The sequence below is a fragment of the Mustela lutreola genome, chromosome 7 (assembly GCF_030435805.1).
Source record: "Mustela lutreola isolate mMusLut2 chromosome 7, mMusLut2.pri, whole genome shotgun sequence".
NCBI classification, from domain to species: Eukaryota; Metazoa; Chordata; class Mammalia; order Carnivora; family Mustelidae; genus Mustela; species Mustela lutreola.
Window position 1 is genome coordinate 104832787 of NC_081296.1, and position 26703 is coordinate 104859489.

At 41.1% G+C, this 26703-nt stretch overlaps 2 protein-coding genes across 6 annotated transcripts in view; both read right to left on the reverse strand.

Annotated features, from left to right (window-relative positions):
- Positions 1–1576: 1576 nt before the first annotated feature.
- On the reverse strand, positions 1577–23194 carry VCPKMT (valosin containing protein lysine methyltransferase). 3 transcript variants are annotated; one of them, XR_009355664.1, is made up of 8 exons: positions 22423–23194; positions 22222–22332; positions 21982–22054; positions 20877–20996; positions 19743–19847; positions 17572–17624; positions 15130–15357; positions 1577–1887 (listed from the first exon to the last, which is right to left on the reverse strand). XR_009355664.1 is itself a non-coding variant. In XM_059182040.1 (7 exons), exons 1-6 carry the CDS (start codon positions 22794–22796, stop codon positions 17610–17612), a joined length of 798 nt encoding a protein of 265 aa, XP_059038023.1. In that variant the 5' UTR covers positions 22797–23194; the 3' UTR covers positions 1896–15357; positions 17572–17609. The 3 variants fall into 3 exon arrangements, 2 of the variants coding, with proteins under 2 accessions (XP_059038023.1, XP_059038022.1); XM_059182040.1 differs by lacking the exon at positions 1577–1887 and having other exon boundaries at positions 1896–15357; XM_059182039.1 differs by lacking the exons at positions 1577–1887; positions 15130–15357 and having other exon boundaries at positions 16553–17624.
- A 134-nt stretch (positions 23195–23328) lies between these two features.
- SOS2 (SOS Ras/Rho guanine nucleotide exchange factor 2) overlaps positions 23329–26703 on the reverse strand; it is an 83737-nt gene continuing 80362 nt past the window's right edge. For 2 of the 3 annotated variants that reach the window (XM_059182037.1, XM_059182036.1), the window contains 2 exons: positions 25923–26032; positions 23329–25057 (listed from right to left, as the gene is read on the reverse strand). In XM_059182037.1, the coding sequence (XP_059038020.1) occupies positions 24548–25057; positions 25923–26032 (620 nt within the window). In that variant the 3' untranslated portion in view covers positions 23329–24547. The remainder of the gene's footprint in view (positions 25058–25922; positions 26033–26703) is intronic. The other variant, XM_059182038.1, reaches the window with a different exon arrangement.

Genomic DNA, 26703 nt, shown 5'->3' on the forward strand with positions numbered 1-26703 from the left:
TTTTATAGTTTTAACATTCAAAAAGGTGATTTTTGCCCCTGCACTTTAGGCCAGACTCCAAGGTGTGTCCTTCCTCTGACACACAAGATAGGGAGATTTCCCTTTGTGCAGACTAGAGCTCTGAGCTTCAACAGAGATACAGAGTGCTATGAAAATCTAGTTTTGAAGTCAGCAGTTCTACCTCAATAAAATTGATTTTTTTAAAAAAAGAACAATTATTTAAGCAAACCTTAAACAAGTACCATAATTAAAGAGAAGATTATGAACACATTTTCCCTCTGGTTCATTCGGTTGTATGCAAGCTTGTAGTTAATATATAATGAAAACATTACAACTGTATCAAACGAAATGACTAAAGGGGGGAAAAATGCTCACCTACAACCCTACCAGTCTGATACAATAAAGTACATTGTTACATTCCAGCATTTTATTTCTGAAGGAGAAAAATGGAGTGAGCAGGGCTCAAGACTCAGCCTTCTCCCACAGCCCTTCTTCCCTTTGCCGGGGGACCTGGGGACTGGGGTGAATTCAGTGACAAGCAAAGGCTCTTGGAAAATTCTTGATAGAGCTGGGCAAAGACGTTGTGATGGCGAGTCTGTTATTTGTCAACTTGGCTGGGCCACAGTGCCCAGATACTTGGTCAAACACTATTCTGGATGCTTCTGGGACGGTGTTGTCAGAAGAGATTAACATTTAAATTAATTAATGTTAATGATAACTACGTTAACATTAATGTGGGTGGGCTTCACCAATCAGAACAGAAGACAGGAGGGCTCCAACTGAATTTCTCAATGTCTCTCAGCCTCAATTTCCGCATCTCAAAAACTGAAAGCACTTTGAAACACTGCTGTATAATGTCTGATGTTATACTTACTTATCATATTTCCTAAGTTGACAGCAACAGCTAACATTGGAGGACTTCGTACATGCAAGGCTCTGTGCCAAGCACAGACATTATTTCATTTAACCCACTCCACAACCCCATCCAGTGGGGAGCAGTATTGTTCCCATTTTATAAACAAAAAAACCGAGGTATAGAGAAGTTAATCCAGTTGTCTTAGGTCACACAGCTGGGACATAGCAGAGCTGGGACTTAACTTGTCTAGATCTATCAGAACTAGGGAATGTTCTTCCTAATGATTAGCTCTGTGACCAGGGAGAGTTATTTAACTGCTTTGAATTCTGATATTCTGGTATGTACCGTGGGATACTGGTCTAGCTCCTAAGCCTGTTGTGAGAATTCGGGGAATCCCATTTGGGAAGGCAGCTAGCACGGTGCCTGGTGTGCACTCACAGAGTGCAAGGAGAATTTCTGTATAGATCCCCCACGTCCCATACTGCCAGCCCTTCTGCAGAGAGGACAGCCTGATCACGTGTAGAATCGGGACAGCAGCCAGACTGGCTGTAAATCAATGACCGACCTGCCACATCTATCAAAATCTTGTTTGAAGAAATATTCTTCCTGAAAAGAATCAATGAATTTGAACAGATTTATGTTAAGACTTTTAAAATGTTAAATGAATATCTTCTTCTTGAATATATTTGAGGGGACTAAAGTGCTCTAAAACTCAAATCTTTTTTTTTTTTTTAAACTCAAATCTTTTAACAAATCATTCCTTAAAATACAGATGAAATACATCTTATATTTTTAAATATAGCCATGACGTTATTGCGCTAGAGCGCTAGGACCACCATAACAAAGTACCACAGTCTGGGGGGCTCAAACAACACAAATGTATATTCTCACAGGTCTGGAGGCTACACATCCAAGATAAAGGTGCTGGCTTGGTTTCTTCTGAGGTCTCTGTCCTTGGCTTGTAGATGGCCATCTTCTCCCTGTGTCTTCATATTGTCTTCCTTCTGCGCCCATCAGCGTCCTAATCTCTTCTTATAAAGACACCAGTTATATGGGGTTAGGATCTACTTTAATGACCTCACTTTAACTTAATTACCTCTTTAAACACTCTATCTCCAAATAGCACTTTCAGAGGTACTGGGGGTTAGGATTTCAACATATGAATTTCAGAGGGGCACAATCCTGTCCATAATAAATACATATTAACCACATTCACCAGAAAAATATATTCCTCTCTGTTGGACATCTTCAGAATGATTGACTATGCATGAGGCATATATTTATATTCACTGACTATATTTGAGACAAATATATGCATGAATATATTCATACATTGAGTACGCCTTGAAACAAGCTTTGGGAAACTGGTTATTTTGGTAAATTTGACAAGTTGGCCATATGGTAAATTGATACTTTGTTGAACGGTCTCTGAGAATTAACAATTTGGAATATTGATCCAGAGCTGATGTAAAGTCTGTGTGAGCTAAGACTACTGGGACCTCCCTGCCCCCCCAAGAATATCATGCTGTTATCTGAGAGATAAGCACCCAAAGCCGGCAGCACCAGCCGAAACAAAGCAGCACTTAGTTGACAGGTCACCAGCAAGGGGCCTTCTGAGGGAAGAGGGGAGGTTGGTCAGGGGTACTTGGGAACTTGGGGAAGGCCAGTTCAGTGGGGTGCCCCCTAGGGGCCTCAGGATCCTGGTACCTGGGGTGAGGGCAGGGGAGTGAGGGAAAGAGGACCCTCAGGAGATCTGTTTCCCAGCTTTGCTTTTCTTTAGCTTCCCTTTGCCGGGATCTTCCCCCATCAGGCCACACAGCTGTTTCTGTGTCACAGAAAAGTCACCCCAGCCATGGATCCTTAGCAGCATAAGCTCCTTCACGTGGGGACCCAAGTCTCCTTTTTGATTCACTTAATCGCGAAAACCCTGGGAAATCAGTGGTGAACACCTTGCCCCTCCACATCCACGCCCGAATGCAGCTCCCTCTTCTTTCCTTCCATTAGTCTACCGGAGCGGGGGACCCTCTTCCTTCCAGAACCAAGTCATCTGCCCATGCCTGTGCTCTGGATCGCATTCCTTCCATCTGGGATCCTCCCAATCTCACGTCGTGTCCCTGCCCCCAGGGATCCCCCTTTGTCTTCAGCCACCATCTCTCCCCTTTCATCCTTTCCGACCTGCCTTCTCTCAACCCTAACGCTCTTGATCATACCAAACTCTACGATGGAAGCTACTACACTTTCTCCACTCTATGGCCTCACTTTGTACTGACATCTGCTTATGTTTATACTCCCTAGGGCCTAGTCACACATTGCAGGTGCTCCAGAAAGGACAGTTGGATTAATTAATTACTGCCCTGGATAATGGAATCTTTCTCTAGTAATAAGTGCAAGGATCACGCAGGATGTGAGATGCTGTTCTTGTCTTCAAGGAGGGGACCATGGTGTTAGCAAGATGCATGAGACAAGAAACATGTAAAAATGTCACCAAAGCTCCACTATGGACAAACAGAAGAGATTCTTTAGAACGGAGGCATCTGGAGAGGCCTCTGGGCTAGACAAACTCCTTCCCGTTCCCAACCAGCACTTACATGATGCGAATCAACAAAGTCAGAGTCAAGTGCAAGGACCAAAGGGGATCCTCGGCCCCTGTGCCATGACCAGGGGTTTACGTAAAGTGAATGTAATGAGTATTTGGGACTCTCTTTTGTTGAAGAGGATGGTGTCCTTGGAAGGAAGAAGGCGCCAGTGGACAAATGGGCTCTGAGCCGTGAGCAGCTCAGAGCCTGAAACAGCAGGCGCAGCACTTCCTCAGTGTCTGAGGCCTGACACTGGAACCAGGAGCCAGCTGGGAGTGTGCCGCAGCTTCTCCAGCTGCAAGGGATGAGGGGATGCTTTGAAGACAGAGTACGCAAGGCCATCTCAGAAGGATTCTCGGCACCCTGCCCAACGTCGCCACCACCTTCAGGACCTGCCTGTCCAGGCCGCTGCAGAACTTCCTCTCTCTGAGCAAAGTTGGCAGCTGAGAGCAAACACCAGTGGGTTCCTGCAGCTGAGCCCTCCCGTGAGTTTCAGCCCTGGGGAGAGCCCTGTCCGATGAGCCAGGGCCTGAGGGGTCTCGGCACCTCTGCAAGCCCAGTGTCTAATGCCCTGGTCTCCAAGGCTGGGCTTCCGATGGGCTAGGGGCTCCCACAAGACAGAGCAGGGTTTACCGCCTACTTTGGAAGACCCGCAACCCAAAAGTCTTCCAGGGACAATGAAATAAGCCACAGTGTGCAGTTGAGGAAAGTTGGAGAAGTCAAAGGAAACACATTTGCAAAACCAGTCCAATCTTCTATGCTCTCATTGTAGTAGTAGTAGTAGTAACAGTAATAGTATTAGTAGTAGTGATAAGGAGGAGGAGGAGGGGGATAAAAAGTATTTATAAAATGACTGGCATGTCTTAGGCTCTGTCCTACAGCATTTAACTCCTTCCAGGAACTGCCTCCTGTCCATGCAGCCGGCAGCTCACAATGCCGTGGTATCCCCCCACCTGCCTCAAGGCCTGGTCCACCAGCCACAAAGGAGGTGACTCTGTCTCTCCATATCTCCTGTGAAGAGAAAAAGTGAGGGCGAAGATTGATAAAATGGGGCCCGAGATCAACTAGAGGCTGAAGGGAAAAGGCACTGAGAGACCAAGGGGAACTATCAGCCAAACACACCTGCCCGTTCGGAGATGAAGCAGATCCACAGACAGCTGCTGTGAACAGAGAGCTCGCAGTCGGGGAGAAATGCCTCTGTTTACTCCCCGAGCGGAGCGTGCCTGGCTGCATCGGTGGAAGGAGGAATCACGCCTTTTGTCAAAGGTGAGCACCAAACACAGTAGCTCACACTTCCATTCGGCTTTCAAGTGGAACTTTGGCTCTCACAGCCATTTTCCTGTTTGAGTACCTTAAAAACTCCGTGGGTGGACAGAACGAATATCACCACTGTTGTCATCATCCCCATCTTACAGGTGAAGAAACAAATTCAGACTGAGGGACTTGCCCAAGGACTCAGCCTGTCAGCAGAGGGGATAGGACTTCAGCCTTCACCATCTGGCCTGCATCTAGCCCAGAAAGTTTCCACCAAAAGATGCTGAGGCAAATCTTTAGTCAGGAGAGGGACAGGACCACTGGAGGGGACTCTGAGTGATTCTCCGAATCACAGTCTATGCTCGGCAGCAAAACCCCCTGGGACTTCATGGGTCAGCCTGAGAGTTGCAAGAACTCTCCTGCGGTTGGAGAAACATTTCTTTTTTTTTTTTTTTTAAAGATTTTTATTTATTTATTTGATAGACAGACAGAGATCACAAGTAGACAGAGAGGCAGGCAGCGAGAGAGGGGGAAGCAGGCTCCCCGCTGAGCAGAGAGCCCGACCCGGGGCTCGATCCCAGGACCCCGAGATCATGACCCGAGCCGAAGGCAGAGGCTCAAACCACTGAGCCACCCAGGTGCCCCTGGAGAAACATTTCTGAGGAGATTCATAAGCTATATAGCCATTTCATTCTCTTCCTGAGCACAGGAGGATGAAGAGGCCTCAGTCCTGGGCTCTCTCCTTACAGAATTCCACTCTCCTTGCCAGGTCCTCAAGGAAGGACAGCAAACAATGCCACTCTTTTTGCTCTAGAATTACGGTGACATTTTCAAGTCTATCTGGCAAGATGGGCCTGTGTTCTAGAGACACCGGTAAGAAAAATAAAGCTGCACAATTCTTCCAGCCTTTTATCAATTAATTATAAACCTACGTACAGCCTTCACCCTTCCTTATAGACACACCATCATTCTCTCTGCTCACATTACACAGGTCTGGGCAGAGATCTTTATCTAAATGCAAAACTCTGAATTGCTAAGTGGCAATATTAGCTTAAGTCTTAGGTTAGCTCTGATCACATTAAGCAAGATCACATAAAGCAGCACTTATATCAGTTTTGACAGTCCTGAACCCATCCAGATGCAACCCGCCATTTAATCTGGTTTCCTACTGGTTGCTAATTTAATTCTCCTATAACTGGGGCCAGTCATCTGTCAATCATCAAAGCTGTATTTAATATCAACCTAGGGCTCTACTGTGGGAGCAGAAAGTGAATGGTTGTCTTAGGTCTTTCATAAATTAGCCCTTGTGAGATTTAGGGATAATTCTGGAAGCTTTTGAAATGCATGCTGTTATTTTAGATATGTATTTTTTAAATCTCAATTTGGTTTTAGGATATGTATATAATCACAATAGAAAAACTTTAGCCATCCCATAAAAGAAGTCACAATTTTTAAAATTACCTTATCAGTTTATTTGGAATAATATGATATGAGTAAAAATTGTATTGACAGTTTCAAATCTGGTAATATAGAAAAAAAACAGTCTCATTGCAATCTTTTCAAATACTTGCTCTGGACTAGTACATCTAAAGTCCAGCGGAATGTGTATCTATAACATCTCGAATCCCCAAGAGTCAACTGTGCCCCTATGGCAGGGCTCCCTTCCGGCATATACTGGGAAAGGGGAGATTCTATCTTGCATCCCTCCGAGTAGCCACCCAGTATAGGGGCTTTCCCTGGTCTTCCAGCTCTGCCCAGTCCATCCAGTAAGCAAGCTCTGCCTCGCCTTTCCAAACCTGGCCCCAAGCAGAGGACACTGCTCTCTTCCTGTGAGCCTCCCTAGAGGGTAATGTGGGCAAATATATTTCTCACACTGGCCTCTTCACTTTCTGCTTCACTTTCACCCAGGTGTCACTTTCCTGAAAGCTGTGTCACTAAAGGGAATGACAATAAGAGATAAAAACTAAAACCCCACACAAAATGTGGCCTTTACTCATCATCCAGGAAAAAAGCAGCAATGAAGTTTAACCTTTCTTAGACAACCCTTTCCATCCCTAATCTTCCTCGCCGGGCTTCACACCTTATTGCCTAAGGACCCTCCTAATACATGTTGTAACTTTCCCTTCACTTTCTAGGCACCCCCTAACCTTGGGGGTTAGTCCAGTTCCAGCATCTACCCTAAGCAAGTCATCTTCTTGACTCCTGAGTTATTTCTTCTAAATAAGAGTTCTAGGATGGAATTCATCAAGAGATGGAGGCTTGAACATTTTCTGGGTACAAAGGTGGTGGATTTGTTCCTTTGTTAACACATGAAATCAAACTATTCCTCCAGCGGGTTTTCGTTTCCTCGCTTTTGCTTTCTGACTAGTTTTATGATGTTTACTTTTGTAATGTGGTAGATTAAGATTTCCATAGTATGATCAGCAACCAACACTATTCTAGAAAGCTTGTAAGTCAACTGCTAACATGATTGGGCTGGTATTATGGACAAAATGAAGGCTTAGAAAGCAAATCACTTCCTGAGGAAAGCAGTGGTTGAAAAGGATCTTAAGAAAGGAGTAGGAGGGTTTGAAGAGCAGAAAAGCTTGAACACTCTACCAGTTAGGACCTGCTCTACTATAAGGAAAAGAAATCAAATCCCAAAGGTTAACTTGGTCATAGAACTAGGGAGTCCAGGAAGTACAGCTGGCTTTAGGCATGGTTGGTTCCAGAGGCTCAAAGGGAATCCCAGTTTCTCTCTTTGCTTCTAGAATCTCCTTTCCTCTGGGTTAACTTTTGTTCTTGGGAACTCAAGGCTCATTTCACCATTAGCATTAGCTATCCTAGAGAAGAGGGAGTGCCTCTTATCCAGGAAGGCGCTGGGGAGGGTGCGGTAGGTTGGGTCATGTGACACCCACCCCTAAATTGCAGCTGAGGACATGAAGCAGTTTGGCTGGGTTTGGTTACAGGGCAGGCAGAAGGGTCAGTGCAGTGGGTTCTGAGAAATTTGGTCTTTATCAGACAATTGGGAGAGGGTCTGATAAAGTACAGAAGTTATTGCCACAATTGCCCACTGTATGAAAAGATCATGAGTAAAGACAAGACCAGTAAAACACACTGTATATCCAGAAACATCCATTTCAGCAAAAGAGCAAGAGACGAGCGACAGGAGTATACTGGCAATGATATTGAACGTCCAGCAGGCTCTGGGGACGTTTCTTTTTCTTTTTCTTTTTTTTTAAGGTTTTATTTATTTATTTGACAGAGATCACAAGTAGGCAGAGAGGCAGGCAGAAAGAGGTGGGAAGCAGGCTCCCCATTGAGCAGAGAGCCCGATGCGGGGCTTGATCCCAAGACCCTGGGATCATGACCCGAGCCGAAGGCAGTGGCCTAACCCACTGAGCCACTCAGGCGCCCCTCTGGGGACGTTTCTGAGCAGGATGAACGGTTCGGAGCTCTGAGTTAGCAAAGTGCTCTGTCACCATTGTTTGCACAGATGTGTGTGGAAACACACCTGAAGTGGGAGACTATGATGGGAGCATAAATTAGAGGTAAAGAGGCCCGAACCTGAGGGGATAGCAATAAAAACAGAAAGGGGAGAAGGACTGTGAGTCCCTCTGATGGGGGATTCAATGACCCACTGGTTTTATGAAGTGGCAGAAGGAATTAAAGATGGTGAGAGGATGGTACCATGAGTGAGACTAGGCAGTGAGGCAGAAGAGTCCCCTCCTGCGATCGTCCCTGATCAAGCCCGAGTTAACCATACTGTCCTTCCTACAGCCGCTGGAGCTAATTCAAACCTCAATTATTGCACTTACCCCAGAGATGCAATTCTTTTTGCACGTCTATCACATTACGGATAAGTGAGCTGCTTAAGGGTACAGACTGCATCTGATTGATTGATTTGGCCCTAGTAGCTAAGAGAGTACAAATGTGTACACTGGACATGTACAGATACCTGTTTCTGTACCTGTTTGTTAACTGAAAGAGTAAATATCTGTGGGGTGTCTGGATGGCTCAGTAGGTTAAGCCTCTGCCTTCGGCTCAGGCCATGATCTGGGGGTCCTGGGATGGAGCCCCGCATCGGGCTCTCTGCTCAGCAGGGAGCCTGCTTTCCCCTCTCTCTCTGCCTGCCTCTCTGCACTTGTGATCCCTCTCTGTCAAATAAATAAAATCTTGAAAAAAAAAAAATAAAAGGGTAAAATATCTGTGTTGAACCAAATTGGAGAAATCATGGAGGGTGGATTTGATAATGGGAGAAGGGAAGAGAATGTCTTGAGATCCTTTATACCAGGTATTATTCTAGACACTTTACATATGGGACCTCGGCTTCAGGTTAAGTGTGCAAAAACTAAAAGCAACAAACTGTATTTCATCTGTTGTCCCTTTTATAGTTATTTAAGGAGTCTCCAGTAACTTCTCTGCTCAATTCTGCTCTTGCCCTCTGCAGCACTGGGATCTCCATGGTTTCAAGGGGGCTATTTCTTTCTTTTGTGTTGGTATTACATTCCTCTGGGAAGTACCAAACCCCTAATGCCTAGTATCTTATTAGTGCCTTCCAGATTTTTAAATTTTTGGTAAGAGCAACCTCTTGAGTCTCCTCCCCTTAACCTCTCCGTCCTCTCCGCTGAGGAGGGTGGAGTCTATGGAGGAGGTGAAAAAGTCAGGGCGGGACACACAAGTAATTGATTGGCAGGCTGCAAAACGGAACCCCTCCTTTTTGGCAATTGAGGCTTCTGTTTGTTTTCCCCTGGATCACGTTAAGTGTTGTTTGCTTAGGGTGACTTCTCTCACATTTCCCCAGTTTACAAGACTTGGCTGCTCTCAATTCTCAGAGCGAGCTCAACAGCTGAGGCTTCTGTAGAGAGACGCCTTCCTCCATGCTCTCATCTCCATTTACTAGACTCAACTAGAGTTGAGCCGTCTCCATGGCACTAGCCAGTGCACGGCTTTCTTCTTTCATAGCAAGGGATGTTAACATTCAGAGGTCACGTTGCTCAAGGACATACAGGTGGAATAGTTAGTAATCAAGTGAACGATCTTCTCAAGAGAAAAACAGAATGTTCAAGCTTGGGTGCATAACGGGAAGGTGACCAGACATAGCGTGGAACTGGGGCTGTCTCCCAGGGTTAACAGAGAATTCTGTTCCTCCTGCCACACTGAGTCACTACTGTGCTCTCCTCTTCCTTAGGATCTCAGATTAACAACCAGACACTCCAGACAGAGAGTTACAGACTGAATGTGGGTGTCACATATATGCCTGAGAGCGCAGAGAGTTTTGGAACAATGAAGCTAAAAAAAAAGGATCTTTGTGACAAGATTTAGAAAGAAGACAGCAATTTTAAAAGCATATTTTTGGGGGCACCTGGGTGGCTCCATCAGTTAAGCTGAGCTTGATTTCAGCTCTGGTTATGATCTCGGGGTCATGAAGTCAAGCCCCAAATTGGGCTCCACAATGGGCATGAAGCCTGTTTAAGATTCTCTCCCTCTCCCTTAACTTCCTTCCCACCCACCCCCTCTAATAAATAATAAATACATACATACATACAAAAATATAAAGGCACATTTTTGTACCTACATTCATAATTGTCACAGACATCCAAAGACACTTTCTGGTTAAACATTTATTATCTGTGAGAATGTAAGACTTGTGTTTCCTGTTTTTAAGTTTCGAGAAACCAGGCCTATGCGAATTATACGCCATGAGAGTATTCTTTATACTCATTCTGAATGCGAGTGTAAAGCTTCTCATCTAAGTTTCGGATAAAATATGCTCTTTACATTTGGAGTACCCCGATATGCAGCTGTACTGTGTGTGCAGTACGAGAAGACTTTTTTTTTTTTTTTTTTAAGATTTATTTATTTATTTAGAGAGAGTGAGTGTGCCCCAGTGGGGAGCGAGAGGGATAAAGGAAGAGAAAGAATTTCAAGCAGACTCCTCCTAAATGTAGAATCCCCCCCATGTGAGGGCTTGATCCCACAACCCTCAGATCATGACCTGAGCTGGAATCAAGAGTCAGACGCTTAAGCAACTGAGTCATTCAGGCGCCCCACAAGTGGGTTTTCAGGACACACTCCTAAAAGAACAAGGTCAGGTGTTGGGGTGGATACATGGACGTTTGTATTGTACACTCTTAACTGTGGTAATGATTTATTAAAGCAATGGTGAGCCAACACGTGGACCTGGAGCTCACACTGTTCATGCCTGGGTTTCAGGAAATTAACAAACTGGAACAAAAGTTAACTTTAAACAAATTACCCAGGACCATTTAAAAGCACTGATCCATCAAGGGTTTAACAGACTGCTAGTACTACTTCATGAAAGCTAGTAACAGGAAGGAGACCTGCGAACTACTCAAACACTAAACCCTGTAAAACCTACATCTAGCATAGCTCTTTTCCAAAAGCCTTCAGTTTGCTCTGTGAGGGAGAAATAACAGTTTTCAGCCTCATAAATATTAAAAAGCGCCAACTTACGCTTCACCAAGATAAATTACTGTATTATAGGTTAAGGAATGAATGTTTCTAAAAACTAAAACCAGCTATTCAGTGTTCATGACAATCTTTCCCATCAGTTGAAAATAAAAAAGGTCTTAAAAACTTAACAAATGCAGGTGAGCCCACGTGCCTCTTTCACCGGCTGAGGAAGCAGCTACAATTCAAGGCTCTCTTGTTCTTGTCTGTCGGCACAGGCTCCCCCAGGCAGCCGGAGGGACTAGCTACACTGAGCTCCCGCAACGCATCACATACGTTCATTACGTGGACAAAGATCGCTTCCTTGGGAGGTAGCTGCTACACTGCCTTGCTCTTTTAGAGTTAATACATCCAAACTTTGAACATAGTTATGTAGATGCATTGAGTCCCTCTTCCGAAAAATGACCTGCTGCTGTACATTCATCACCTGCCTCCTAACTGGTCTCAGTTTTACAGAGATAAGAACCATGGAGGAAAGAACTGGCTGAAGGTCCGGGGAGGTGGAATGGTAATCCTGGAGCTCCAGCCAGCAAGGCCAGGCTCCTATACTTAGAAATGTGTCTCTTGTACCTATTGGCCTTCGAATGCCCATGACTCTTACTTTAAAACCAAAAAAATGAATGGGAAACAAATGTTTTTCTTTCACTCCATTTTCTTCCTCTTTCTAGAACTGCTTACTTGTTCAAATAAAGGAGATGGAACAGCATTCTCAACCTCCTCCTACCCCAAGGGCCATTGCTATCATGAAGGGGGAGTGATGGGTACAAGGGCCCTACACTCTCAAAAAAATGTCCAGATTTTACATTGAAATATAGATAAAAATCGACTTACATTATATACATTTTCCTCGTCCCTACACCTCTATTATAATCACATTTTTTGAACACTTACTATGTGCCTGGTACCTAAGTGCATTACATGTATTAAACTGGTTTAATCCCCATGGCAAACTACTAGGTAGACACTATTATGACCTTCACCTGACATGTGAGAAAACAGGCACACAGTTTAAATAACTTTCTCAAGGTCACACAGATAGTAAATGGCAGAACTGGAATTTAAGCCCAGATAATCTGGTCGTTAGGCCTATGCTCTGACACATGGTTTTAAGAATGCACATGAGAACATTATCATGGAGATAATTTGCTCTAACACATTTTTAAGTCCATTATTTGAAAATTACCTTGTTATAAACAGAAATTATCTTGTTACGTTATTGTGTGAAAACACCAGAAAACACCTCGTAGATCATCCAAGCTACCACTGGAATGACCTGAACCAAGATGAGCTTCCTTTCCAGGGCTTTCCCATCTGGCCATTCTTTCCCAAATCATAAGTAGATTTCAAATGGTGGCTGCTTCTCTATCTGTCCTTTCTGGTGGGCAATGAGATCACTAAGGAACATTTCCAGGCAAAATAGTTTGATCTTCTTTTGTCTCTCAGTCAGGTTGGGGGCCACAAGCAATAGGGCACATGGCCCAGACCAGTACACCTTACACTGGCACAGCCTGATGGCATAAATGGCATGACCACTGATTTCCAGGATCACTACTCTGTCCATGACATCTAGCAGCTTACTGGTGAACAGCTTCTGCTTCTCATTGGTGATACGCTCTGGACCTGGGAACTTGACCTGCTCCAGACTGACAGGAGCTCCTCCTGGTCAGGCATGGGACCCAGGTCCCCATAGAATCTACCTCTCAATTGATGGACTCACTAAATTGTCACAAAACTCCAACCAATATTTAAGAACCTAAGACAATATCCTAAATGACCCCAAGTAAGTAAACAGTTTTAACCCAATGCTTTCTTACTCAAAATTATATAAAGTGAAAACTTCGCTTTTTCATTACTTGACGAATTTTCAGTAAAATTTTGTCGCCACAACTTCTTTCTGTAGTAGCTTGGAGATCTCTATGGTATGACAATGGACTATTCTACTTTTACAATGTTTACTATCAATGCACCAAAAGCTCTTCCAAATCCTGATGTTCCTTGAGGAAAAAGACCAAAAGTCAAACAGAAGGCCTAAGCCTGCAGGACTGTGGTAAAGCCAGAGCTTCAGTCTTTTGATGTAATAGCTACTTATTACTCTAGTGAGGAAGGTACACTGGTTTGGAAAACTAATTAAAATTAATTAGAAGTTTCAAACACCTCAAACATAAAATCATGCCTTATATAAAAGGTACTTTCAAGGTCGATTTAATTTTCAGAACCTGACCAACTAATTCAGCCTCTTAAAGGTCCCTCACAGAAGGTATCAATAGCAGAGAAATGGTCTAAGAATTGCAATTTCTGTAGCTTTACAAATAATATTCAGAAATTCAAAAGGCATATCGGATTGCAAGGGACAGAAGAAGTCAAATACAATTTTATAAGAAAAAAATCAGCTTTACCTACACTATTGTTATGGTCTGCATGTTTCTGCTTCCCACCCACAACCCAGCCCCAAAATCTTATGCTGAAACCTATCCCCCATTGTGATAGTATTTGGAGGTGGGCATTTGAGAGATGAGTATGTCATGAGGGCGAAGCTCTCCTAAATGGGGTCAGTGTCCTATAAGAGACCCCAAGGAGATCCTCTGCTCTTCTGCCATGTGACGTTACAATGAGAAGAGAGCTGGTAACGAAGCTGGTGCCTTGATCTTGCTTGCACTTCCTGGCCTCTGGAACTGTGAGAAAGGTTTGTTTATAAGCCCCCCAGTCTATACTTTGTTCTAGCAGCCCAAACACACTAAGACAATCATGCTGTACTTGAAAGCAACTCTTGATAAGTAGCTCGATTCTTTAAAATCTAATTTAGTTTACCTTTAAAATGGCAAGTGTGATTCCATTTCAAAATGTTCTATTTTAACAACTTCCTTTTTATAAAATGTTTAAGGATAAAGTCAAGCAATGCCATCTACAGGGAAACTTTAGAACAACAGTCCTATTTCTATAACCCACACTTCTTAAAATACAGTAATTATAGTCTGAGTTAATATCGCAATGGCATCCTTTAACAAGATAACTTTTAAGAAAAAGGTAGCTGTGTAAAAAATCCCACCATCATTCTGGATTAATAATTCTTAAAATAATGAAAAATAACCTAACTTCACTCCCAAGTTCATGAAACCTAAGATTCACAGACCCTTGGTTGTGAACTATACCTGATTGAGATAACACGTTGTGCAATTTCAAAGACCTTTAGTTATAACTGGTTCACAGGGGAGACTCAAGTCCTTGGAGTCTAGCCTATAACAATTTCATTTTTCCAGCTATTAGACTCCCCTTTCTTCTTGAGTAGCATCACCTTTGCCTTCTTGACCAGGTTCTCCAAATTTTCAGGTAAACAGTCAATTTCTAAAGCTCTGTCCTATTTATTTTAAAACCTATTTTGTAGATGATTCCACATCAGATTCAAAGCTCCTTCCCTCCCTATGCAGTATAGACCCACTCTAATCATGGATGGTTTATTTTTGTATTTCTTCTCCCTCTGCTCCCTTCCCCTTGGGAAACAGATGCTAGGGTTCCTTAACACAGCAGTTCTCAATTTATGCTAAATTCAAACCACCTGGAGCCCTTTAATAAAAATCCCATGCCTTTAAATTTAACCGGGACCCTTGGGGCGCCTGGGTGGCTCAGTGGGTTAAGCCGCTGCCTTCGGCTCGGGTCATGATCTCAGGGCCCTGGGATCGAGTCCCACATTGGGCTCTCTGCTCAGCGGGGAGCCTGCTTCCCTTCCTCCCTCTCTGCCTACTTGTGATCTATCTCTCTGTCAAATAAATAAATCTTTAAATTTAACTGGGACCCGAACATGGCTTTCGTTTGCTTTTAATTTTCCAGGTGATTCCATGTGCAGCCTAGTTTGAGAAACACCGCCTTACAATGGGGCCACCTTAATGGGCTATAACTGCATTCTGATAACTGGCCTGTGGGTTTCATGGTGCACAGTGGCAAGCCCCCACTCAACTAGAGGTCCAGAGGTTCATTCCTGAGCTGTCTTCTCACCTGACCCCAGCCCTGGCAGTCCCGGGGGATTGGAGTTGGTTGTATTCTGGTTGATCCCCAGTCCGTGGCATCACAACTCACTCATCTTCTGCACCTGCCTTTGAACTTCTCCATGTTGCTGCTCAAGTCCTCTGGCCTCCAACTCCTGTATCAACAGCAGCTGGCAGGACCCATCTTTAACATCTCTCTGCCTGATAGTCCTCACCTCTCCAATTTCATTCCCATGCTCTGAGAAAAAAAAAACCACAGATGTGCTAATCTGCTGGGTAAACTCAACCAGGTGGAGAAAATGCTGGGCTCCTCCTCCTAGAAGCATCTTTAATCTTGAGTTGCTCCCTCACGCCTCTCTCCTGTGGTTTCTGAGTGCAGATGAAGAGTCCAAAGGACTCATGAGAGTCCCCAGGACAAAATCCCATTCCCCAACACTACATTCCTCAAAAAGACCTCTCCCAGGCCTCTCTGGCTGTCTGCAGAATGGTGGGTGGTGATAGGGCAGGTTCTTTGGAACTGGCAGTCCCCAGTAAGCCCTGCAGTGCTCACTGGTCCTACCAAACCAGTGGTTCTTTGGTCTTACAATGTGGAGACTTGGTACCTTTTTCTTTTTTAATTTGAAATGTGGTACTTTTTAATCTCTGCTCTGGCTTTATTCCAGAATAGGAAAAAAAAAAAATCCCATGATTTAATGTTACAAATTACTTAAATCTACATTCAGTAACTTAGGTCAGTTCTCCAGAACAGATGGCGATGAATGTATGCAAGTGAGGCTTTAAGGTGATAAATTAAGTAAGGGAGCGGGAATAGGACAGGGAAGGGAAATAGGCACACATAAGTAGTAAAGGCGTGATTCTGGCGAAGCTGTAGAGGCTGACTTCAACCCAATTCCTCCAGAAAATTTTGGAGTGTAAGGTGCACCTTTGTGAGGTAAAGGAGCTGGGCTTTCCTACAGGAATGCCAAGGGGCACTTTAGGCAGAAGACCCAGAGGTAGTGAATATTGGAAGTATAGTGAAAAGAAGAGGAGGTTGAAAAGGGATCGAGAATCTGAATGGATTACTATAGCTGGTCAATGTCAGACTTATTCAAGTTTCACAGTGTTATGGAATAGGCTAGAAAGTAGTCATCTGTGCCAAGACTTCACTAATAATAACTGGTGCTACCTGTAACTAACAAAGAATCATGTATTTAGGTTAAACTGTCTGTAAACTGGTTAATGAAATGCTAAGGGCTGTATGAACAAGGTATTTTGAAAAAGAACAGCAAGACAAACTTTAAAGACCAAAGGAAGCCTGAAGGAAAGAATGGTTCTTTTCACTTGGATCTTTGATTTCTCTAAATAGGGTTTCTTTTTCTTTTTCTGGAAAGCCTGATTTAGATATTCATTTTCTTCAAAGCTATTTCTGAAACATTCACAAAAATCACAGGATCTCAAAAACAATGTTTATTTTAATACATAAAATGTGCCACCTAGCACCAATGCCTACAGATACCAGAATTCTATCCAGTTAGTATTACTCTTCACAACTGGTGTAACTGAAGTCCTTGAAAGATCAGTCTGTGAGATGATTATCATTGTAAGATAAAACAGAGAATACATAGAATCAAAACACTTGGTAAATATATAGAGAGCCACATTTGTAGTTATTTAAAAACATTTCTCTGTTTCATGTAAACACTGGTGATTTTAGCCATTTTCCTGGAAGATACACGCGACGAAAAGTGCACAAGCCTGAAACTGGACTCTTACTCTTGCTGCATTCGCAAACGAAAAAGTTTGTAAAGATACCTTTTCTTTCTCCTGATTTCTCACTTTCATTCCTACCAACTCATTACAGTATAAATTACTATCTAACTCACACAGACATGTATGGTGGAGGAAAAGAATAAAACTTTGGCTAACAGTATACAAAACAGCATTTTCGGGTTTTTAAGAACATTTTGATATTAATGCTATCGAAGTGGAAGGTACATACGATAAAAACCAATGCATAATTACATTAAAATAAAAACCAACTTTTAGATTTGTTGATCTTGACAACAACTAAATTTTACTAGTTTCAACTTAAACAGAATTACATAGTAATAGATGTCTCTCTTTAGAAACTGGATCAATTCATCTCCAGTTTCCTGACAATAATGCCAAGTCAACCATGCCACTTCACTGTTTACTTCTGGTAGACTTAAGGCAAACCTCAACACCTATCTTTCATTTGAGGAGTGACTGATACACAATTTTCTTTTAAGCAGAACTTGAAGCTGAGCTACAAGTAAACTAAGGTGGATTTCAGGCCCACTGGCAGACAGGCAGTCAGTAATCATTTTCAAATTGCAGGTAGCCCATGGTGGTTGTCAGGTATATATCGAATCTCTATGGACATGCTGGAAAAATCTGTGAACACAATCTTCCCATGCTGTATTCACATGCTCCATTCATATATTTAGCTTACCCAGGTTGTTAGAGGCTTGGGTAAGGTGACTAAAGATTTCACGATAGAGATTTCTATAAGAAAAAAAAAAGAAAGAAAGAAAATTTTAAAGACTAATTTCTTATAAAAAATTAAGTATTTATTGGGTACTTAATACTAAGTAATATGCCTAATGCAGCTCAAATGAATAACCATCCATAATTTTAAGAGATGGTTTTTTTGCTGATACCCAAAACAAAGTAACCGAAGAAAAATCAGATACACTGGACATCATCAAAATTAAAAAGCTTTGTGCTTAAAAGGACATACTAGCAAGAAAAAGAAAAAAAAAAAGAAAAGAAAAAGACAAACCACAGAACGGGAGAACGTATTTGAAAGTCATGTATCTGGTAAGGGTCTAGTATCCAGAATACAGAACAGATACAACTCAACAGTAAGAAGACAAGTCTATTTAAAAACAGGGAAAGTATTTCTGTAAAGATATCCAAATGGCCAATAAATACATGCAAAGACATTCCACATTAGTCATTCAGGAAATGAAAATAAAAACCACAATGAGATACAAATTCACTCTTACTGAGATAGTTACAATCAAAAAGATGGACAATGACAAGCACTGGTGAAGAGGTGAAGAAATCACAACCCTCAGCTACCGCCGGTGGGAATATAAAACGGTACAGCAGCTTTGGAGTACAGTTTGGCAAATTCCCCATAAAGTTAAACATGGAGTTCCCATACAACCCAGCAATTCTATTCTAGCTATATACCCAAGAGATTTGAAAACATAAGTCACACAAAAATTCTTACATGAATATTCACAGCAGTATTCTTCATTATTGCCAAAAAGTGAAAAATGGCTGAAATGTCCAATCACTGATGAATGGATGGATAAGGTGTAGTATCAAAGAAATATTAAAACTATTTTTCTTATAAAACTACAAAACGGAGCCAGATACAGGGAGCCACACAGTGTGTGATTCTACTTCTGTGAAGTATTCAGAACAGGCAATCCACACACAGAGAAGAGACTGGTGACTGCCAAGGGCTAGGGAGAGGCAGGGGTAGGACACGACTGCTAATGGGTATGGGGTTTCTTTTTGGGGTGATAAAAAATGTTTAGAACTGAAGTGGTAACGCTTGTGCACCTTTGTGAATATATTAAAAACCACTGAACTGTACATTTTAAAAGGGGGAATTTTATGAATTTTGTAAAAAGAAGTGATTCTTTGCCAAAAAAAAAAAAAAAAGCCTTTATATTTAGGAGACACAAAATCTTTAAGCCTCAAAAAAATTCTACTTTTAAACTACACAACAGCTTGATCTAAAACCAGATTCCTTAAGGCATAAAATATTTTTTAAATTTATCTATCTCCAGCACTATGCCAAATGAAAGTTAGCAGATCTGAATTACTAATCCTACCACTTCTTTTTCCTTACAGTTCTAACATTTAGTCTTAATCCCCCAAATTACAAGCTACTTGCTTTTGACTAGAATTCACATAATCAGAAAACTTCATCACTGAGAATTCAATCAAAGCAAAGATAACAGAAACAAGTGGGACTAACTAAAGTTAGCATCCTTAATTCATAAACTAGATCATGTCTTGCCTTTTACTGGTCACATATATAAAAGGTGATACAAAATGGATGAAATACAACTCTTCCCCTCTACACGTGCAAACTCTAGGCATACAGAGGCATCTTATATAAAAATGTAATTAATGTTAACAGTTAAAGGAAGGAACAAAAAAGGGGAAATATACATAAATTCCATTTAACTGAGTACATTTCTACTTACTGGGCAGATCTACCTTGTTATACTTTACTTTGGACTATTTGCCAAATGTGAATGGTTGGAAAAAGTCCACAAAAGTCAGAACTGACATTTTTAAACAGAAATGTACAAATAGCTAAGATAGTTGCCTGAGGTAATGCCCAATTACAAAGCTCTATTATTTATAGATGGAAAGGATCTTTATCAGAAAAGCCTGTTTTTGTTTTGTTTTTGGTTTTTTAGAGGGAGAATCCAAGGCCAGGTAGATTAAATGATCTGAACACTGAGAGTGCCTGAGCCCAGGGAGTCATCAGAAGTATTTCCCCACATCAAAATCAGCATCTGCATCACACATTAGCCCAGAGACAATGCCCAGCTAATGAGATCTCAGCGGACAAAGACCTAGGAATGTATTTACCGATTTTTTCTTTCTGATGTATAAAATATGAATATCCTCGCTTCGATATTCTTCATCATGTTTCTCCAAAGGAATTTTTTCAAAGTCAAAGTCTAGCTGGAGGAGCTATAAATTTAAAAGAGATATACTGTAAATTCCATAACATGAAGTTTCCTGTGGTGACAGAAGTCAGAATGACAGTTAACTTTGGAGGAGTACCGACTAGGAAAGGGCACATGGGAGCATTCCGAGATCCTTAAAGTGTTCTGTATCTTGATGTAGTGGTGGTTGCCTGGGTGTATACATATGAAAAATTGAGTTGAGAACTTATACATAAGTATTTTTACATGTGCTGACTCAAGTTAAACTGTTTAACAATATAGAATTTTTAATTACAGTCTCAAAAGTTAAATTCTTTACTTTCAAGAAAAGAAAAACAATTTTAGCACTTATCTGAGGCAGAGTCATGTATTTGCATTCTTATTTAAGCAAAGCAGTCCTTTCAGTGGATAAATTGCAGGACTATGGAGATGTACCCTCAGAAGGAGTCACTTTTTAATGTGATGGATTTTTTGCCCATCAAAAGGGTGTGGATGACCACTGGGGGAAGATGGGTGAAAGATACATGGGGTTCTATGTAATACTTCTGCAACTTTCTGTAAGTCTTTATTTCAAAATAAAAAGTGAAAAACAAAAACAAAAAACACCCCCAAAAGTAGATAGGACACCTTGGTTGAAAGCTTTTGTAAAAACACAGAGGTAAAAACATATCACATATGTTTCTCTGATGTGATGTACTTTCCAAAAGTACTACATACATCATTAATACATTCCCAAAAGCCAGCATCATGCTTAATAAAGAAGCATGGAAAACTTCCCCAGAAAAGACAAGGATGTCACCATTATTATTTTAGGTTGTTTTGTAGATACTAGATCAACTAATTAGAAAAGAAAAAGTAACAAAGGATTAGAAAAGATGCAAAAGGTTGGGGGAGAAGCTTAGTAGAATGGTGGGCAACAAAGGATACTCTCCTTGGATTCATACAAGTGGAATGTGTTCCCCACTCAAAATTACCTTAATATACTTGAACATACAGTCATGAAAACCCTCGCTGAAGTCATGTAAAGCACTACAAAAACAGATCTAGTACTTACCTCAAAATATTTTTTCTCGATTTCTGGATTTTTTCCCATTGTTCGTTGCTCATAACAACATATAATACAAGTCTCAAATCCACTAAGATCTTTTAGAGTTTTCAACAACGGCTCCAAAGACTGTTCAAAACAGAATATCACTTTTACTTATGATTTTTAAAAATTTTAATATTTACTATAAAATGGGAATAGGGGAAGTGGAGAGTAACTATAACTCCCCTCCAATTTAGCCATCTCTGAGTCAATCAACAAAGTATAAGTGGTTAAAGCTCTGTAACTAATGACTGGTAAACTCTTCACTAATCAACCACTGCATTGATTTCAGTTTCCAAAAGACTCAAATGACTGTATTTTGGAGTTCCCATGAGAAAACAAATGAAATGACCTCATCCTTAAAAAATTAATTTTAATCTATTTTAAGTTGGGATTTACCCACAAAAGTGAGTCTGACCCTAACTTGAATTTAAGTTAGTTCAATGTTTGTTATTTTAAAAACGCAATGCCCACAATATTATATAAACTGCCATTTAAAAAAATACCACTCTGGGGGCACCTGAGTGGCTCAGTGGGTTAAACCCTCTGCCTTTGGCTCAGGTCATGATCTCAGGGTCCTGGGATTGAGCCCTGAATCAGGCTCTGCTCCGCAGGGAGCCTGCTTCCCCTCTCTGTCTACTTGTGATCTGTCTGTCAAATAAATAAATAAAAATTTTTTTAAAAAAGTACCATTCTGAATCAATCTTTCCACAGAACAATATATTCTTTACAATGCAACTTAATTCTCAATGTCATGGTTAACATGTTCACTAGGAAGAGCTTACCAAAAAACTTAAGCTTTTCATAACAGATCCAAATGGCAAAATCTTTAAAATAGTACATAAGTCTCTAGTAAAATGCACACTTCTGTCAACATATTTTACAGGTCTATATGTTTATCACCAGTATATGTATATAGTTCTGGTAACCTTTATGTTCTTTATTGTGTCATCAACTATAGGACAAATATCTTGCATTCAGAGATGTTAAAATGTGAAGAAGCGTGCACTTTGGAATCCACAAATTATGGTATAAATTCTAAAGATAGACACTTCACTCAATGAATACTCACCTCTTCATAGTATATGCAGTCGGCCATCAGTATATAGTCTGGAGGAGAAGGAAAGTCTTCTATTTCTTCCCCCCTTGAAAATATCAACCAAAATATTTAACTGTTGCTTTAATAATTTAAAACACTGTTTTATAAACAAGTTCTGGAAAGTCCCCTTCGTATTAACTATGGTTATAGTGAAACGCAATTTAAAGCAAAATAGAATCGTTATCTTAAAACAAGCTGAAAGGCCATACAAACCATTTCAGTACCTTGGCTTGAACAGAACCAGTGACAAGATGCTTGTTCATATTAATATTCATCTTCAGCAAGTCCTGCAATTCCTCAAGATCTGTGACCACAACATCAGCCCTATAAAATAACGTTAAGTGTAGGCACAAGCGTGGTAAACCAGTAATCCGGATTTCCCGAACAAAGCAGCCCCCCCGCACCAGCTCTTACCCGAGGGTAGCAGCCATGAGCCCTACAGCCCCAGTGCCGGAGCCCAGCTCCAGCACGGACCGCCGGCTCAGAGCGTGAGCCCCATCCCCGGAAAACCCGGGCGTTTCTAGGTACTTAGAAAGGACAATGGCAGCGTCCCAAACAACGCAGCCCACGCCGCCGGAGCCATACTGCTGCAGTCGTAACACCGTGCCATCTCGCTTTTCCAAAACTCGAACAAAGTTCCGCAGTGGGTCCTCCGCGGACTCCAAAGAAGCCGCCATCGCTGCCGGGCAACAAGATGTGGCGCGTGCAGTGACGTCACAGCCACATGCACCGCCCCAAGACCAGCCTGAAGAGGGCCCGGCGCCTCCTAGTGGCGAAGTTGACACCATTGCGCGTGCGCAAAAATACAGGGCCGAGAAGGCAGCATTACCTGGACGTGGTGGAGCACCAGGCCACACGCTTCTTGGTGTTGGTCAGGCTCACTCCTCTAAATTTAGCCTGGCTTTACAATCGGGCAGTTTACTTCACTCTTCCAGACAAAGCTAATATTGTCTCCTCTTTAAAATACAAAGACAAACTCAAGACTGTTTTTACCTGGAGACCAATTTTACTCGGTAGTTACTGGCCTTAAATCCAGGCAGCTTCCAAGGTCCTACCAGGGAGGCTACAATCCTCTTTTATCAAGGGTTTCCTACCATGCTCCTAATTCTTCATCTGAATGCATAGAAATGGTTGCTGGAAGATTGCTGATTGCATTTTAACACTTAAGACAAAGTTATCCTAATAAAATTTATATCACTTAAATTCCTTGGGATTATATAAATTGCACAAATATTGAAAATAATGTGGTTGTATGTATTTACACAGAACTCAAGAATATCTCCACTTGTTCCTTATAATGAAAACACGTATTTAAAAGTCTTTTAAAAATTAAGACTGGGGTGATTTATTAATCTTGTTAAGAACTCTGATACAAAGCACAGTAAAAGGCCACAGACCAGTAAATAAACAAGGTGGCTTCTGGCTACTTTACAACTGCTGCTACAGCACTATCAGCAAAACACGCTTTTTCATCACTTTGAACCCAGGAGTCCAAATGGCAAATAAAACTTTTACTCACTTCTCTGAATAAAAAGTTTAATAAAGCTTTAAGTATGTTTGTTTGCTGATTTAAATGTTACCAATCTAAAAAAAAAATTTTTTTTTTAAATTTTAGTTTACATGAGATTTATAGAGAAAGTTGCTAGGTTTTGAGGGCAAGGCAGTTGGTTTCTAGGCCATAAGAAAGTTTCCTCTGAATTTCTGAATTAGTAAAGTAGCAGATTGTAGTACAGGCCTGGAGTCACTTAAATTTACATAGGCTATTAGCATTATTTTAAAATATACATTATAAACAAAACTGTACATACATGGCATATTAATTAACTTTGTTTTCCAAAACAATAGGCAACTCATTAGCTAAAGACATCATAGTCTGCAAAAACAAAAGGCACATCTGAATGAGATACATGCCCTTTTTCCCTCTATGATTGAGTTAGGTAGTCTGTATACATTTTGACAAAATAATAAACATTTACAGTGCATTCTATTATTTTCATTCTATTTTCCATTTTTTGTCTTCAGCAGCAAATTCTGGCATTTAAGACATGGCATTAAAGAGTTTAAGAACAGTGGGTGTTTTTCACAATTCTCCTAAATGTAAAAACTTGAAGATGGTCAAAGAGTTTTAAAAATCAGTAATACCATACACCCCCTATATTTGTGTAAATTCATTGCCTTAAAAAGGCATCTATTACCCAAATTTGAAAAATTCCACAAATGCACTATCCCCTTTCAGTGCAATCAATGTCACTTTAAACCGTATTTTAGCAGAGTCTACAGTGCAAATATAAATTCTTTATACTGGCCTTTTGGCAGCACTGAGGATCCAAGACAAGGCAATGCTACTGATCACCTGAGGATAATGATAAAGGACTTTTGTATTTTTATTTTTCCAATTTTTAAAAGCTTATTTGATCAGTAGCATTTTTGTAAGAGCATTATTTGTAAAAAGTACTAAAATACTATGACTTTTTTGAATAAATTAAAAAAAACCCTTTACAAATACCATTCCAGTGTCAATGACTACATATGGCTAAGGTCATTGAGGAGTTTCCGCATTTTCTAGCAAAGGCAGTCTGTATGACGGAGGGTGCGAAAGCTCCCGTTTATAAGTCTTTGGTGGCAGTTTTGGTAGGTGAGGGCTTGAATTCTGCCTTGGTGGAACAGGAGGAGCTTGAGGATGAGCAAGGTTGTTGTGACTAGAACTGAGCATGTAGCATCGACGTGGTACTCTCGGAGAGGGTGTGCTGGGAGGAGTATTTGGCGAATTTGGACAGGTACTAACGTCTCTGAACCAGTCTGGATCTCTGTGAAGATGTCCTAGTGGAGGTGGCTGAAGATTAAACGGACAGTTTATGAAGTGTTCTGGAGGCCGAAGGGGAACTGGTGGAGGGGTATCAGGAAGAGGATCTCTTGGCGGTGGTGGAGGTGGACTATGCAGAGGTCCATCAAATGTACCAGTAGGAGCAGGAACTCTGGGTTTTACCTTTGGAGGAGGAGGCTGTCTTGGTGGAATAGCAGGGGGGTCATCATCAGATTTCGTATTTCCCTCAAAAAAAAAAAAAAAAAAATAACTCACACCTCCATTCTCCTGAAAAATCTGTTAAGCTTTAAAAGACTGAAAAATTCTTGTTTAGTTATATCCAAGAGCTCAAAATAGGTTAATCTGATTTAATAATCAGATTCATGAGTAAAATACTCCCCATTTAATTTGGTGCCTAGTTTAATATTTTTATATATAAGATATTTTAATTGAAATCTTAGAACATAAAGCCTCAGGTTATCTTGCTTTATACTCCTTTCAAAAATTTACACATTTTAACTATAATAGGCAAGTGAGTGAAAGGAATACATAGCTTTGTACACATTAAAGGACATGATGTCAAGGGAACTCAATGTTCAACTTCTGCTTTCTGGCCATCTACTTCAACTTTCCCCAGTGAGGCTTACTGTGGTGGTTCTCAAAGTGTGATCGATCCAGGGAACAGCAGCATCAGTACTAGTAGGGAACTTGCTTAAAAAATGCAGATTCCCTGGGTCCCACCCTAGATCTACTGAATGGGAACTCTACAATCTGGTTTTAACAAGCCTCCCAGGTAATTCTGATGCAGCCTAAAGTTTGCAAAGTACTGGTTTAAAGTTTGAAGAATGCTTTGAATACTAAAGTTTTTCTCTTTTCTACCAGAAAGGAAACTTATGAGTATTTGTGAATCTGCCCAGCCTCTTTTTAGAAAAAAATATTAACGAGAAATGAGCAGTTGAAGTATTTTTCAAGAAAAAAAAAAAGTGTTTAAAAATCATGAAGGGTAGTCAAATTATAATTGACAGACTATTATAAGAATAAGAATTATTTTAAAGATTCACAACTTGGAATAAGTTGAATAAGTTAAGGCAAACCTAAGTCTGTTGACTACCTTGGAATTTGAAGCATCATGATCAAACTTTTTTCGAGGAGGAAGAGGTGGAGGAATCAGTGGCTCTTCACTTAGTTTGTGTAAACTACCACATGAACTGAAGAAAGACTCTGAGGGTAAAAAAGATTAGTTTAACCACAATTCACAGTGCAAATCATAAGATTTTATTTCAATCTGTTATCACCTCTGCTATAGCAAATGTCAGACTGTACTGTAGTTAACTGTTGGTTTACCTAGACTCTCCACTGAACTGTAAGCTTTTTGAGGGCAGTGTGTATTTATTTTTGTATCCCTAGCACTAGCAGAGTGGTATTGCCTGGCATATGGCAGATATTATAGCTACATGAAAACATACAATTTAAATAAGATTCACAATGAGATTCTGTTTCCTGAAAAACCTTTTTAAATCTAAAACACACAAAGCAAACAAATATATATAAACTGTAGTAACTTCCAGAGAAAGATCATACATAATCAGAGACCCTGTGTTTTTTTTTTTTTTTTAAGATTTATTTGTCAGAGAGAGAGAGAGAGAGAGAGAGAGAGCGAGCACAGGCAGAGGCAGAGGGAGAAGCAGGCTCCCTGCCGAGCAAGGAGCTCGAGGTGGGACTTTATCCCAGGACGCTGGGATTATAACCTGAGCTGAAGGCAGCTGCTTAACCAACTGAGCCACCCAGGCTATAACCTATAGTTACGGACCAATTCTACTTGTTGACCAACACTTGTAATAAAAGCAGTAACCATGTCTTGTTTATCATTATATTAAGACTGGGTTCACAGA